The 16736-nt window shown below is 46.4% G+C and overlaps 1 protein-coding gene across 6 annotated transcripts in view; it reads left to right on the top strand.

Annotated features, from left to right (window-relative positions):
* The window catches only part of LOC133355385 (FERM domain-containing protein 4A-like), a 308322-nt gene that overhangs the window by 194221 nt on the left and 97365 nt on the right, over window positions 1-16736 (top strand). For all 6 annotated transcript variants that reach the window (XM_061572640.1, XM_061572639.1, XM_061572642.1 and 3 more), the window contains 2 exons: window positions 14058-14141; window positions 14410-14475. In XM_061572640.1, coding sequence (XP_061428624.1) covers window positions 14058-14141; window positions 14410-14475 — 150 coding nt within the window. The remainder of the gene's footprint in view (window positions 1-14057; window positions 14142-14409; window positions 14476-16736) is intronic.

Below are 16736 nucleotides of genomic sequence, written 5' to 3' on the forward strand. Positions count from 1 at the left end.
CTCACACACACATGCCGAGCAGAATCAGAATATGTATTTAACCTGGAGGAATCCGATGACCCATGAAGCTCTTTTTCACAGATGTCCTGTAAGGGGGGGGGGGGGGCACGGGGCGTCGGCAAGTTACATCAACAAACAATCCTTTTGTTTAAACTACGTAACAGCAAGATAGAGAAAAAATACGTAAGCAAGTTGCGATGAATAAATTTAAAGAACATAAATAGAAAGTAATTCAGCGCTTGCATGTACACGGTGCTTCAAAACAATGTTAACACTTACGGGAAAATAAAGGATAATACATTGTAACATACTTCAGTTGAAGCTTTCGTGACTGCAGGAATTACTCTTTGGTTCTTTGGGTAAAGTTACGTAGAAAGAAAATAAATTGAATAATAGAATACGACGTTTCGATTGCAACACAAGCAGTCATCATCAGGTAGAACTACATTTGAGAGATTCTGTGTGTCGATGTTGTGTGTCTCTCTCTCTGTGTGTTTCTGTGTTGTCTCTCTTTGCTTGTGTGTCTGTCTGTGTGTCTCTGTGTTGTGTGTCTCTCTCTGTGTGTCTCTGTGTTGTCTCTCTCTGCTTGTGTCTGTCTGTGTGTCTCTCTCTGTGTCTGTGTCTCTCTCTCTGTGTGTCTCTGTGTTGTCTCTCTCCGCTTGTGTGTCTGTGTGTCTCCGTGTTGTGTGTCTCTCTCTGTGTGTCTCTGTGTTGTCTCTCTCCGCTTGTGTGTCTGTGTGTCTCCGTGTTGTGTGTCTCTCTCTGTGTGTCTCTGTGTTGTCTCTATCTGCTTGTGTGTCTGTCTGTGTGTCTATGTTGTGTGTCTCTCTCTGTGTGTCTATGTTGTGTGTCTCTCTCTGCTTGTGTGTCTGTCTGTGTGTCTCCGTGTCTGTGTTTTGTCTCTCTCTTAAATTTAGTTCTACCTGATGACGACTGCTTGTGTTGCAATCGAAACGTCGTATTCTATTATTTCATTTATTTTCTTTCTACGTGACTTTACCGGCAGAACCAAAGAGTAACACTGTAACATGATAACAAATGTAACGTTAATAGCTTCAAAAAGTCAAAGAGTCTCCACTTGTTCACCATCATTGTCAACACGTGGCCTGGAATCTTCTCCACGTGGTCTCCAGAGCCCGGAGGCAGCACTTCTTGCGGTAATGTTGCAAATTGTCAGAAGTGTTAACATTTTTTGAAGCACCCCGTATTTGCTTCTGTTCTCGAGAACGTCGCCAGCTCACGTGAAGCTTCCCCAATGACGGGACTGGGCCAGCGGTCGGCCACCAACATAACAAGAGGCAATTTTTATTCGAATTCGGTTAAAGCAGCAACAACAAAAAACCCTCAATATCTCAAGAGCCACAATGCAGTGTTTGGTGAATACGAGAGGGTGGTCCTTTATAAATAACGGTCACGAAGCTGTGCCTAGAGAGAGAGAGAGCCGCATGCGGCCCCTGAGATGCTGGTTGCTGACCCGTGCACTACAGGGCCTAAGAAGGGGTCATTTAAAGTGTGTCATCAACAATAGGTGCCGTGGCGCAGCCGTCCGCGAAATTATACACCGGGCGAAACTAATGGCCATCGCTCGAACGCCCGACTCTCATAAATCCATCCGCACGAGATTCAAGGGTGATTGATGCCAGTTCGCTGGTGGTGGTGGTGGCGGTGGCCCTTAGGGGCTTCAGCTGGTGCATCTACCGGTCATCTCAGGTCAGCCAACCCATGGCACCTGGGTCCGTCCCGTGACCTGGCCTGGCACAGGCGGGTGGCGGGGTATTGGTATCGGTTGTGGCGGCGGCGATGCACGCGGCTGGCTGTAATCCTGCACTGTGGGGGGCCAGCAGCGAGGGACGGTGGAGTCACTGCGCACATCACGTTGCGAAGCTCCCGCTCCATTTGCCATGAGTGGGTGCCCAGGATGAGACCGCGGGTTTCCTGGTTCGCCTGGAGAAGGCGGTACGGCAATGTGGAACTCCACTTGTTCCGTCTGTGTGGGACAGGGGGTGGTTTTTTTCCCTTCCTCTCACGCGTGAGATTTCTCCGGCTGCTCCGGTTTCCTCCCCGTCACACGCAAACGCTCGTTTAATTGGCCGCTGACACCTTCATAGGCAGAGGATCGCAGATCTTGGACAATTGTTGTCGCTGGCTCATCGCGTGGCTTTGCTACCATCCTGCTCGTCCGTGGCTCCTCCTGGTTCCTCTTGAGTCGTCATATATCTCTCTGTCTCTCTCTCTCGCTCTCTACGACAGTGAGCGAATACTGTGGCGGCAGAGCGTTACAGGTTCAAGCTGTTGATGTTGTTATTATTGTTGTTGTTGTTTGTTCCACGTGGAAGTTAGGGAGGCGACGCCTCGCTTAGCCAAGCTCGTTTCTCGCGCACTTGGCGGCTCGCATGCCCAGGGGTTGTTGCCGGCTGGCGAGAAAGCGGCGGGCGGGCGGGCGGATTGACCGGCAGGATGAGAGTGAATAATTTAAAAGGAAGTGGAGGTGGGAGCGTTGGGGTAGGGGACTGTGTGTTGGGGTGGGAGGACTGTGGAGGGGTGTGTGTGGGGGGGAGTGTGGGGGGGTGGCCGTGTGGGGGGGGGGGGGGGTGACCGTGCCAATCAAGCCACAAGTCCTGGTTCTCCAAGGGATCTCGGCACGTGAAGGTTTCATTTTGCGCGCTCACTGTGGCTTGGCAGTGTCCTCTTTCGTGGCGAGGCTCACTTGTTTCACTCCCTGTGCGCGTGCTCTGCTGTACCGTCGTCACTTGTCTGCGTTTACTTTCTGGCAGTAAAACAGGAGGTGTTAAGGTGTTCACACTCCAAATGGATAGCTACTGCAAGGCATCAAATCTGCATTAGCCACACGTGCATGCAAACAAACACGCTGTGATAATATATGCATTGTCTTTGAAACTCATTGGCCTATACCGCAGACAGCAAGCCTTGTTCCACCAGTGATATAAAAAATATCGTTATAGATGACCGACGTATGTACTTATTATGTATTTACACTATGAGACCTTCTTTACCAGTGGCAAAATATAGTAATAGGTTTTCACCCTTTCAAGATGACGCCACAAGGCGTACAACTCAAAAACAGCACACTATCAGAGTATTGAGAGCTCGGGGTAAGCATTTACACTATGAAACCTCCTCTAAGAAAAGCTGTCTCGGGTGTGGACCAATCAACTTCAAGGACAGTGCATATCATTATCAGAGTTGTTTCTTTTTGTTTGCATTTTGACTGCTTGTGTTGTGGTTATTGCCAACATGATGCCTTGTATAAAGGTGTCAGTTTTTGTACCAGTTGAAAGGGTCAAAACATATTACTTAATTATGTATTTTTATTATAGTGCGCTGCTACTGCTGTTGTTAATCGGGCTGGATTGACTTATGCAGCTAGCGAGGGATGCTGGGTTTAGTGATGTGTGTTGTGTGTGTCGCTATTGTAAACTTTTAATCACATTTGTTGGGAAAACTGTTACGTTGTTTATATAGCATTGTTTTAGTAAGTTTTAGAGGGGCTTGGTTTGGCCAGATTTTTTTTATTTAGTATAGATTTATACTTGCAATTTTGATCTGTATTGTATTATGATTGTTATTGGGATCAAACATCGAAATGGAATTTTTTGCACGCAGCATGGACGGGTTGTGCTTTTTCTGTAGGATTTTATTGTTTACGTATGTGATGTTCAGATTTGTGTACAATGAATTTTAGGTGTATCTTGTAATTTTATTGTTTGTTGAGGTTGAACCCAAATCAAGAGCCGAATGGCTCACAAGGTAAATCCTCATTAATGAAACTGAAACTGAAAAACTGTGTCAGACGTGAGAACGCCAAAAGGTGCACAGCACCAGGGCAATACAAGTATCAGCAGAATTTATATCTCATGGGGGGTGAGCATCTACATCATGGGACCTTTTTAGTGTTTGAACATCCTAAGACCTGTTTTATTGCCAGAAAAGGGTAAAACCTATTTTTATTTTTCATCGTTTTGGACTGCCAAAAAGGTCCCATAGATTTCTTGTCTTTTCATCCAGGAAGATTTATGATTGAAACGGGACATTTGGACGATCGTTTGTAAGTTTCTTTAGGACCGCAACAGGAGGATTTTTCCACAAATCTGGCTGTCGCCTAATGAGACTAGAGTAATTACTGGCTAAATGACATACTCAAAATGTTAATGTTGTGGATTTACTCTCCAACACACTGGTGTGCTGTACTAGTAATTAACTGGCATGTTTTGTGTACGTGACAAATCTTACTAATTAGCTGTGTCGGGTGGTGGCGGGTTTAACGACACATTTCTACTTATGCGATCTGACCCAAAAACCTCTATTATGGATAATCCAACGGAGTTGTCATTTTGTTTCTTTGTATATTTTTCGCAACCCAGCGTTCTGCATCTGTCATCAATTAAACCCATTTACCCTCGCTGGCCACATTAATTATATCGATTTAACGTTGGTTTTAATGAACCACAATAAATAATAAGTCAACAGTGTCTCTAAAAGGAGCAAGAAAGCAGTGCTGCTTGTGTGGTCACATGGCCTTCCTTCCCGAGTCAACCTTGGATGGACATTCCACAATCCTCTGGCGGGATCGGTCCATCCATACAACGGTTAAATTCCTTCCCAGCGGTGCATATTTTCTGAGGCCCCTTGATGCCATTCCAGAGGGCTGAGTGCAACTCCCCGATCCGACTGCACGTCACGCGGGCAGCCTTTCCCATTGTCAGCCCGCGTCCTCCGTCCAGGCAAGAAGCCTCAGCTTGGATGTCGAATTGTAAAATATATATATAGACGTGGCAGCGACTGCCTGATTAACGTTGTCGGTGAGCCACATTCATTTGGACAATACGAGCTGCATCATTGAGGCATTTGTTTGAGTCTCCAGCTTCATTATATTTTACGAACATTATATTCAATATAAAAAAAGTGTAATTTTTCTATTTTTTCAATTTTAATTATAATTTTAAAATATTTAGTTTTCCTCCGGTATAATTTCTAAATATTTCCTTTTCCTCCGGCGTGTATAAACGCACAAAACGCAACACATTTAATCACTCGATCTGCAATGACTGCTTTTACGAGCTAATCCAGAATAGCTTAGCCCAAATGTGTATCCGTTTGGCCATGTCCTGGCCGAAGTGAGGATTCACTCCACGCGGGTGAATGCCGCAGTGCAATCTGCAATTTAAGGTTGCGTCCTGCAGTGGTGCAATCTGCAATTAACTGGTTGCAGTCTGCAACGGTGCTAAACCGCAATTACACCTGTGCCCCTTGCCGCGAGGTATTTATAGTTTGTGCAGGTGTGAGCTATTCCGCGTGTGCACGCAGGATCGCAAACACACACATATAAATAGAGAGAGAGCGCTTGGAGCGGTCATCATTGCGTACAGGGGATGATGGTACGTCCGTGTGCCTCTTTGGTGCTTGGCAAGGGACGTGTGCACGAAGCCGCGTATGGCATTTCGCTGCAAGCGTTGGCGATGTCACCTCTGTGCATTAACTGCCGTTGTCACGGTTGGCTCACAATAAATGGGGATTGCAAGACATACCGCACTAAAGCCCTTTCTGTCACATATCAACACATGTATCTACAGCCCTTTGTGAACCCGCTGCTGGATGAATGCTTCGCAATGCAGTGTCGGTGAGCATTGGACTGCCGAGGATGTCACTCGCCACTGATGTGAGCCGTAGCCAAGGCATCACACCTGGGTGGCCAAGGCATCACACCTGGGTGGCCAAGGCATCACACCTGGGTGGCCAAGGCATCACACCTTGGTGGCCAAGGCATCACACCTGGGTGGCCGGCTTCACAGCGCAACGAGGGCAGGCAAACGCTGGGAACAGATTCAACTTGTTGAGTCTCGTCAGCTGGTCAAGCCTCTCGTACAATTACTGCTGGGCTGCCTGATGTGACAAGGCAGAGTTCTATCCACGCACTGGTGGAGCCAGTGGAGGGGGGGGTAGGGTGGCACGTGCCCCCCCCCCCCCCCCTCCAATGATCCGATCGAAATTAGGGATTTCGATCGGATCATTCGGGTTTATTAGTAATACATCGGCATTTTGCGACCCTCACTGCCACTGTGTAGCATATTATTACGTGCCAGGGACTCTATGAGATGATAGGACGATAGTCTGAGTCCATAATTGGCAATAAGCGACTCACAAAATTGTGCGCAGTTGCGTATACAGGACACGACTTCCCTGAAGGCATCAAACACCTTCAGCGAGAGCGATGCCGATCACACAGCATCACCGAACACGCGTCGAATAAAAAGCAAGGGACAAGTCCTTACTTACTAACAACTCCTCTATCATTTTTTATTTCTGGAGGGGTTGCACCCCCCCCCCCCCCCACCTGAAAATCCTGGTTCTGCCATTGTATCCACGAAAGCCCGTCGGCTGATGGACCACAATGTTATTAAATGGGGGAAACAACCCCATAGTCAACGTATTATTACCCACAATCCTTTGTTGCGTTTAGTTTGTTGTCCTTACCACCGGCACCTCCGATTAGCACGGCTGGCTACGTTACGGCGTGAAAGAACAAGGCGAACGTGCATACTCCACCATGAGAGCGTCTAATGATTTGGTGCAATCGGCTGTGTGCGTTGGTGTGTTGTCACTAATGCCGTGCCATTTATTGCTTGGCAGTAAGGGCAGTCGAAATTGATTTTCTTTTTCCTCCGGATTGCCCAAACATAATAAATCCCACCTCTGAATTTATCTCCCTGCAATTTACTCCCATTGTGGTGTCAGCTTGAAGTGTAACCGATACCACATCGTGACTATAAAAGACAAAAAGCAAGACAAACTGGTTTCTTTTTTAGACTCCCCGTCGTAAAAATGTTCCTATCCTTGGTGAACGTGTCTGCAACCAATGGGAGGCACCCACATTTTGCTGGTGGCTCTGATCCAGGGGTGGAAATTGCACATTCCCATAGACTCATAGAGCATGGGTGGGGAACCTTTTTTCTGCCAAGGGCCATTTGGATATTTATAACATCATTCGCGGGCCATACAAAAGTATCAACTTAAAAATTTGCCTGTTATATTTGGTCAAACATTTTTATTAACTCACCCCTAATGCGATGGCTGGAACTGCTTCTCTTTGGCGAGGCGTGTGATGTTGGCTGGTATTGATGATGTTGCTACTAGCAGGTTTGCTCCTAGATTTATTGAATTTCGAGTCCCGCCTGCAGGGCCACACCAAATGATTTCGTGGGCCTTACAGGGCGAAAGTCTCTCCGTAGCAGGAACACTGTTGACATCTGTACGTGTACTGTATGTACGTTGAACTTCTTTTGCACCGTACGTAGCCAACCTTGCTAATCGGGGGTGTCGGAGGGCAGGGGGGTTCACAACAAACTAAACACAAAAAGCGGTTCTCAGTAAATGTGGTGGTGATAGTGAATACAACAATGGGCAATGGGGGAGGGGGGTAAGTAGAACAGTGGTGACCTAAACAACACCGGTCTTAAAAAAATATAGATTCTTCTCAAAGCCTAGAAGGCTTTTGTATTCGCGCCCCGTCTAATTTTAGCCGCATTGCAAAGCGTCGGTTGAGTGCAAGTGTAAGAGGAATGTATGAAATCGGCGAAGCCGAACCGTCGTAACAGCGGCAAAAAACACCTGGGAAACTAAACTATGTTTTGTATTTTACCAGGTAAGGCGCACTGAGCGAAACAACTCTTTTTCAGAAGTGACCCTGGCTGTAACAGATGATAGCTCAACGAAGTAGCTTATCGTGTGGACATTTATAGCAGGCAAATCATCTACATGCATGTTTCTAAATGGGGAGGGGAAAACCGGAGGACCCGGAGAAAAATCCACGCAACCACGGGGAGAACGTGCAAACTCCAAATATACGACCTCCTGTATACCAGGCGAGGTAATTAACACCTGAAGAAGGACGCTTGTGTTGCGCCTGAAACGTCGTGATTTAATTTTGTTGTTTTCTTTTATTACATTTTTTACCTACGTGACTTTACCGAAAAAACCAAAGAGTATAATTAACATCTCGTCACCGTAGCTTATGAGCTCCACACTTGTGCAAGTCGTCCTGCAGCCCCCAACCTAATGGGTAATACTTTCTTATTTGATCTATATATATATCTTCACATTAAAAACATTACGTTTCTTTTAACACAACCCATCAGTGCCACAGCCTTCTGGTAGCACGGAATTCCTGCAACCACCGATTCAGTGCAAGCAAACTGAGGGCTGGTTTAGACATCGCGCTTAGTGTCTTGAAAAAAGAATAGGCTTTGACCTTTCCGGCAACAATACTGGAGGTGTTAAGATTTTCAAAAGAACGAGACACCTATCGCAAGGCGTCATGTCTGCATTAACCACACATGCTCGTGGTAGAACATGCAAACACTGGTTTAAAAAAAAGGTCCCGTTGATACAGGGACTCCTGTACTTACGAACGAATTAGGTTCCAGAGGTCTGTTCGTAGTCGATATGTTACTTCTGTCGATTCCAAACATGTTGTACGGCATGTCTACTAAACACGGGGAATTCGCTTTCAAAGTTGTATAATTTCCTGCAGATGTAGATGCCACTAGTTCTTCACGTTCTGCAGATGTAGATGCCGCTGGTTCTTCACGTTCTGCAGATGTAGATGCCACTGATTCTTCATGTTCTACAGATGTATTTGCCACTAGTTCTTCACGTTCTGCAGATGTAGATGCCACTGGTTCTTCATGTTCTACAGATGTATTTGCCACTAGTTCTTCATGTTCTGCAGATGTAGATGCCACTGGTTCTTCATGTTCTGCAGATGTAGATGCCACTGGTTCTTCATGTTCTACAGATGTGTTTGCCACTAGTTCTTCATGTTCTGCAGATGTAGATGCCACTGGTTCTTCACGTTCTGCAGATGTAGATGCCACTGGTTCTTCACGTTCTGCAGATGTAGATGCCACCACCGCCATCTATTGCACGGCGGTTGACCTTATGACTCTTGGTCCGGACAGGCAACTGGACATACGGACATGTTTGTTCGTATCTCTGAAAGTTCGTAAGTCGAATGTTCGTGCGTAGAGTCGTCCCTGTATCCAGTGTCTCGTCAGCAGAGTTGGTGAATTCAATGCTGGTGAACCGCAAGATGTTTACAGGCAAGGACTGTTCTCTCTGTTAGATATGGGTCCGAGTTCGATGCTAATTGTGTAATACATAACAGAAAATAATTATTATCATTGTGGAAATTATAAGCGCAAAAATTTTGAATATTGATTTATACTGGAGGAATTATTTTGAGCTAGAAAGCTCTTTTTCACCGATGTCCAGTAGGAGCGGGTCAGAACGTAACAACAACAAACAATAGAAAAAAAGATGATAGCAGTGGAAAGTATAGGAAAGGTAATGAAATCACAAAAAAATACGTGTAAATCTAAACAATTAACTTACCAGGTCAAACCCACTGAACTTTCAGCTTATTTTTCAGACGCGACCTGCCCACAAATGATAGCTCAACGAAGTAGCAGCCAAATGCTGTCAATAACATAGAGCATACACTGCGTCATTATATCGGTCTAAAGACATCACCGCTAGGCCATGTCCACCACCCCTTATTTAAGCACTCCTCTCGACACCTTGAATGTTAACCTCATTTGCCAGTAAAAATATGATAATTGGTTCTTTACCCTTCTATCTGGCAACAAAACTGACACCTTTTTTACAAGGAGTCATGTTTGCATAGACCGCAATACCTGCAGTCATAATACAAACAAAAGAACATAACTCTGATAATGTTATGTGCACATTATCAGAGTTATGTTCTTTTGTTTGTATTATGACTGCAGGTATTGCGGTCTATGCAAACATGACTCCTTGTAAAAAAGGTGTCAGTTTTGTTGCCAGATAGAAGGGTAAAGAACCAATTATCACCTTGAATGTTCTCCGTTGATAATTAGCAATGCGAATTGGGGGCGCCCCGGTGGCTAGGAGATGTTAACTACCTTGCCTGGTATACAGGAGATCGTGGGTTCGAGCCCGACCCTGACGCCTGCTGTTGTATATTTGGAGTTTGCGTGTCTCTCTCATCATCATCACGGTGGCTAGGAGATGTTAACTACCTCGCCTGGTATACAGGAGGTCCTGGGCTCGATCCCGACACTGACGCCTGCTGCTGTATATTTGGAGTTTGCGTGTCTCTCTCATCATCATCATCACGGTGGCTAGGAGATGTTAACTACCTCGCCTGGTGTACAGGAGGTCGTGGGCTCGATCCCGACACTGACGCCTGCTGCTGTATATTAGGAGTTTGCACGTTCTCCCCGTGGCCGCGTGGATTTTTCTGCGGGTTCTTAGTTTTTTTCCTCCACATTTAGAAACACGCGTTTAGAGCATTTGGGCTGCTGTAAATGTCCACGCGATGATAAGCGCACTTCGTTGAGCTATCAGTTGTGGCCAGGGTCGATTCTGAAAAAGAGCAGTATTGCTCAGTGGGCCTTACTTAGTAAAATTAAAAAAGAAATGTTTAGTTGAGTTTCTAATTCAGTTCGGTTGGCTTGAGCCTCCCAATTGATTCCTCAAAAAACACGTGGAGGACCAAGACGGCTATGTAGGCTTAAACATACATCTCCGTAGGAGCGATGGATTAACGGCACAATCAGCTGCGATCAGCGAGGCCTGACGAACGCAGCCTCTCTTGCCCGTTGAGATTGGATAATCTTGAAATAAAGCCGCCTCATCCCATCACTTCTGCTGCTCCTGCAAGTATCATTCGCGTGTACGCGTGTTGAATTTCGTTCACACCGTAAGTAGCCAACCGCGCTAATCGGAGCTGCGGAGGAAGAACAATAAACTGAATGCAAAAAGCAGTCCTATAGACATCGGTTTTCCATCTAGGTGATTTAAAAGTGCATAACTCCAGTGGCTACCTAATATCGGAAGGAAGAGCGTTCCAGGTGGCCGCAGAAGCGCATCCGAAAGCGTGCGATGCTGTGACCGTCTTTGTTTGACGGCTAGACAAAGTTGCTGCTGCTGCTGTTGCGAGGATGACCGTATTTGGCGTGATGTTTCGTGCTTCTTGAGAAGATCGGCGAGGTATTGCGGTTCAAAATGTCTCCTCCTGCAGTAGCTGGGAGGTCGTCCTTGGGGCTGGAATAAGTATAACCCGTAAAAACTAAGTTTTTCACTATAAATCCTTTATATGCGTGGCGGCTAGAGTCCTCTCGTCCTCTGGCTTGAGATGGCTGCCACCTATGGGTCAGATGATTGTCTGCCACCATTAAGCAATTGGTAATTAAATATTTAATTTGTTTTCCCTAAACAGTGTAAAATTTTGGGAAAAAATTCACGAACAGTAATTGTCTCGCACAACGAGTCTGTGTGCAAAATGTCAGCTCGATTGGATCACGGGAAGTGGGTTAAAAAACGACCGAAAGATTTGCACGGTCGTAAGCAAGCAAGCACGCAAGCAAGCGAACTTAATATAAAGGATTTAAAAAGGAGCAGCCGTGCGAAATTGCCCCGGGAATTTTTTGTGCATCTTGGCACCCTCAATATGTTCTCAATGGACGAGAAGAATACGAGCGAAAGTTAAATGAAAAGCAATTGTGCTCAATCGATTTGGAAACGCCGTATTGTTCGGGGTAAGATCACTCGAATAGACTTTATTCGACATACGACGGTGATGTTATAGCCGTACCGCTTCATTCATGCAGGGGTTGGCCTCGATGAATCTCAAGATTGTTCTGGCTAGGGGCGTTCTGCTTGTGATGTTTGGCGAGTTCCTTTTTTGAGTAAATATGCTACTCAAGTATCGTTTTATCGTGTTGTTTTTTTTTTATTGAACAAGACGATTCAGATACACAACACACGGGATATGAAAGGGAGTTGACACCAGCACAAACACATTACGGATTACAGTGCAAGGACAACCTGTCTTAAAGTCATGTTTCAATAAACTGTTTAAATAAACTCTGCAACCCGCTGGTGTCTTCCGAAGCTCTAATATCCCAGTAGAAGAAGGGGGGGTGGGTATCGTGTTGCTATTTAATGCAACCTAACCTGTCAATTAAAATAATAAATTTCACCACCCAGCTAATGTTGACGATCGAAACCTCCAAAAATTATCATTCGTATGTCGTTCAAGAAAGTCTTGAGTGCAAAAAGATGTACGGAAATTTTTATTTTGGTGAAAAAGTGTTTTTTTTGTTTGTTGTTGTGAGGACACAAGATTAAAGAGCACTTACTGTGTCATTTTCATTTTACGTACAATTAATTGTAGCCAACAAACAAAACGTGGATTTAGTCACGCAATCTGAATTTTAATAACGGGGGCGTAAATAATTCAACACTCGTGATTAAATCCCCAGCGCCCATCTTGAAACCTGACCGATATTTCCTCTTGGCTTTCTCAAAGAGTTGGCTGCCAAAAGCAATTCAAGTGCCTGTAGAGTTTTAAATAATATTTGACATCGCACCATCTTACGACGGATGCACACTTCCCATTGGAGGCGTATGTTCAGTTTATAAAAACTTATATGTCTGTTTATTTACCTTGGGGAAGGGGGGATGCGAAATAAAGACCCAAAGCATTTTTCCCGTGCACGTGTATTCATATATGTGTACACACACATATATACTCTTATTAATGTGCGTGCATGTGTAATGCATGTAAGTCCAGCTGAGATTATTAGTACTCGTGTGTGTATGTTGAACTTCTTTCGCACTGTACGTAGCCAACCGCGCTAATCGTAGGTGTGGATGGAAGGACAACAAGCTTAACACAAAAAGCAGTTGTGAAAAAACGAGTTTTCAATCTTGATGATTTAAAAGTGCATAGCTCCAGTGGCTTCCTAACATGGAAAGGAAGAGCGTTCCAGACGGCCTCAGAAGCGCGTTTAGAAGCGCGCCATGCAGCGACCGCCTTGGTTCGATGACCAGCCATCATGGGGACAAGTTGGGGCTCTCATTATCACACTGATCATGATTATTAGACGAATGATTTGGTCATATTGCTCAGTAGTTGGCAGTGGTGCACAAACGCAAAAAAACACAAACTTCGACACATTTGTTCAATAGCACTGTGGCCTTAAAAGTAAAACAGTAAATATACAATAGCGATGGTTCAGGCAATTGCCCTTCTTCATAGGAAACGTCACTGATTGTAAAAAAAAACGTATTCTATGAAGAAGGGCCATTGCCTGAAACGTCGTCTATTACATATATTTTTTTCCCTTTGAAGGCCACAATGTTATTGACGAAAGTGTTGAAACATCTTGCCTGTCGGGTTTTACTAGCTGGTTGTCATGTATGCTTAAATGTGTATACGTTGTTGTCAATAGCTGCGCTGGTCCACCGCTATATCCACGTTGGTGTGTGTTCAATCGGCTATTGTTTTAAATCTGCACACGTGTTCTCAAGTACGTTTGGCGGATGTTATCACCAAGTATGAGTAACAGCCCTGAGTCGGTGATGGAAGCTCCAGCTTACTGTGGGAATCGTACCCATGAACCTCCGGCATACCGGGCGAGGGAGTTAACACCTCGCCACATCGCAGAGGTCGCAATTGGGTACCCGATACCCGTACCCTTCCCCGATACCCGGCTACCCGTATCCGGCCGGGTACGGGTACCCGGTTGCGACCCTGGTACGGCCGGGTACGGGTACGGGTAGGCCGTGAGTCACTGGCGAGTAACGTTTGTCACTCATTTCCCAACGTCTTGTCTCTTCTCACAATTCAAGTTCCTAGAATCAACCCACCCGCGCCTGCAACATGGCTTCATCCCAGAGGTCGCAATCGGGTACCCGTACTCTACCCGATACCCGGCCGGGTACGGGTAGCCGGATATCGGGTAGGGTACGGGTACCCGTTTGCGACCCTGGTGCGGCCGGGTACGGGTATGGGTAAGGAATCAAAACCCGTTTGCGACCTCTGCCACATCGGCACCCCCATGGGGCGACTGCCTCGATTTCGAACCTGCGGTGCCACCGCCTCTCGCACGACAACAACGAACGCTCTGACGCCCCCCCGGAGCCGCGTGGCCACACTCCCCTGCTGCGCCTCTCATTTAGCAGCTCGCGTTTTCTTCTGCGTCTTCCCACAGCGTCGAGGCGGCCCAGAGGGATCTGAAGAAGCTGCCGGCGATTCCAACGCAGGCTCTGAAGGAGCATCCCTCCCTCTGCTACTGGTGAGCGGTCGGGGAGCGCTCGCTCACGAAGCGTGAGTCTGCCGGTTTAACGCGTGGGCATTTTGGCCACCAATGTTATTCGCGATGAAAGGTGTTTGGGTTAGATCGCGTCTACCGTTGACTGCGTTCGAATGCATATGGGGAGCGGTGGTTTAGCGGTTAGCGCGCCGCGCTACGTGACCGATGTTTGAGCTGCCCGCGGTGGCAAACTGACACGTCGCGTGTGCTCCATGGCCCCCCGTCCCCTCCACCCTCGTGTCTCTACCAGCGAGGAGCGGGTGATTGAGAATTACCAGCGCCTTGTGGGCCTCACCCATGGACAAGCCATCGTCAAGTGAGTTTTACGCGCGTCAACCTGACCTACTTTTTATCCGTTGGCCTTCCCCGCAGTTTGATTGGATTTTAACTGCGAGTGCAATTATTATCGCTGCCATTGCACTCGCAGGAGATGAACGGTGGTGATAGAGTGAACGTGTCCACAACCAATGGCAAGCCACACACATTTTGCTGGTGACTCTGATCCAGTGGTGGAAACTGCACATTCTCAGAGAGGGGGAAAGTCTCTCTGTAGCATGAACACTGTTGGCATCTGTATGCACTGTATGTGTGTTGAACGTCTTTCGCACCGTACGTAGCCAACCATGACAATCGGAGGTGCGGCAGGAGGACAACAAACTAAACGCAAAAAGCTGTTGCTCTAAGGAAATGAGATTTACATTTAGATTTAAAAGTGCATAGCTCAAGTGATTTCCTTTTTACATGTTACATTTTAGTTATTTTTAGTTACATGTCAGCTTTGTGTGGCTTCGCAAGCTGCAATCATCTGGATCCCCAAACAACGTCCGAGACATTTCGTCGCGCGACGTGTGCAACATGCGGTGTGATTCTTGCGATGTCGCTTTGTTGTTTTGTTTAGTGTCGCACACGTTGGTATTGTAATGCCACAGAGAGAAGCGCGCGGGGCATTCTTTGATCAGTGCGTTGATACTCAACGTTCCTCTTGTGTCCTTGTGATCGCTCACTCAGAACCACTTTACGAAAGACCAAAATGCTCTTTTGCACACAGCAAATGCGCAGTGACTCCGAGATTGGGGTAAACCCAGAAGCACTTGCACGGTGTCACGTGATGCACACTCAGGTGGCGGCTTTTTTGGGGTCGTGGAAATTCCCACGATAACAGGTAACATTTGGGTTGCTTTTAATTCCAGGGCGACGATTTCCGCATTCTTGTCGACTTTCAGAATAAGCATAGTGCCGCGTTTCTGAAGAAGCAAAAATGTACTCGCACAAAACAAGAACCCACGGTTTTTTTCTGGAAAGGACCGGATGAACTGGACAGTGTTCGTTGCAGTCACCGCAAGTGGCTCGTGCACTGTGCTAGGAAACCCAGGAACGTGAAGATATATGATTCCCGAGTGCTTGTGCCCACGGCTGCCTTCAGATTAAGGGCAGTGTGTGCACATGGAATCTTAAATTAAGCTGTTATCGGCCACACCTGGTTTGGCTTACCAACTCATTCGGCGAGAGCATGTGTGTGTGTGTGTGATGTTGCCCTTCTGTATTGCAAGCAAACACAGACTGCTGCACAAAAACGTTGGGCTTATCCGCCGGCACCTGACACTTGGCTCAGGGTTTCACATCTTAGAGATTGTGAGTGGCGGCAGGGCGTGCGACGTTGACGTGTTTGTTGGTCCTCGTCGCAAGCGTCGAGGGATAGAAGAAACTTCACTCAAGCATTCTGTCTGTGTTACTGACCACTGCAAAGAGCGTTTGAATTGCACATGGTGGTCCAGACGTCTTGTCACCATCCAATTGATTGACCCCTGTAATAGAGGTTTTGGGTTAGGTCGCATAAATGTGTCCTTAAACCCGCCGCCACCCGACAAAGCCAATAAGTAAGGTTTGTCACGATTTGAAGCTTTCGTGACTGCAGGGATTCATATTCTTGGTTCTTTCGGTAAAGTCACGTAGAAGGGAAATAATAAAAATAAAACATAATAAAATTCTCACGACGTTTCGGCCACAACGCAAGCAGCCATCCTCAGGTGAAGAACAGAGCTGCCGGAAAGACAGCGTCCTAATGAACACTGCTAAGCTTGGCAACGTTTTTAACCTGAGGACGGCTGCTTGCGTTGTGGCTGAAACGTCGTGAGAATAGTATTATGTTTTATTTTTGTTATTTTATTATTTCCCTTCTACGTGACTTTACCGAAAGAACCAAGAATAAGGTTTGTCACGTAAACAGAACGTGCCAATTCTTTACCGGTACAGCACAACAGTGTGTTGGAGAGTAAACCCACAACATTTACAATACGAGTACGACGTTTCGCCAGTAATTACAACGAGCATCATCAGGCGACAGCCAGAGTTGTGGAGAAATCCTCCTGTTTCGCTCTTAAAAAGAGGGTTAAATGAACCTCATGGCGGTACCCCGGGGTACCATAGTACCCCGGCTCTCGCACAATGTCCATGATGCAGTCATTTTTAAATCCTTTATATTAAGTTCGCTTGCTTGCTTACGACCGTGCAAATCTTTCGGTCGTTTTTTATCCCACTTCCCGTGATCCAATCGAGCTGACATTTTCCACACAGACT

The sequence above is a fragment of the Lethenteron reissneri genome, chromosome 51 (assembly GCF_015708825.2).
Source record: "Lethenteron reissneri isolate LAM-NWPU_2019-01 chromosome 51, ASM1570882v1, whole genome shotgun sequence".
Lineage (NCBI taxonomy): Eukaryota > Metazoa > Chordata > Hyperoartia > Petromyzontiformes > Petromyzontidae > Lethenteron > Lethenteron reissneri.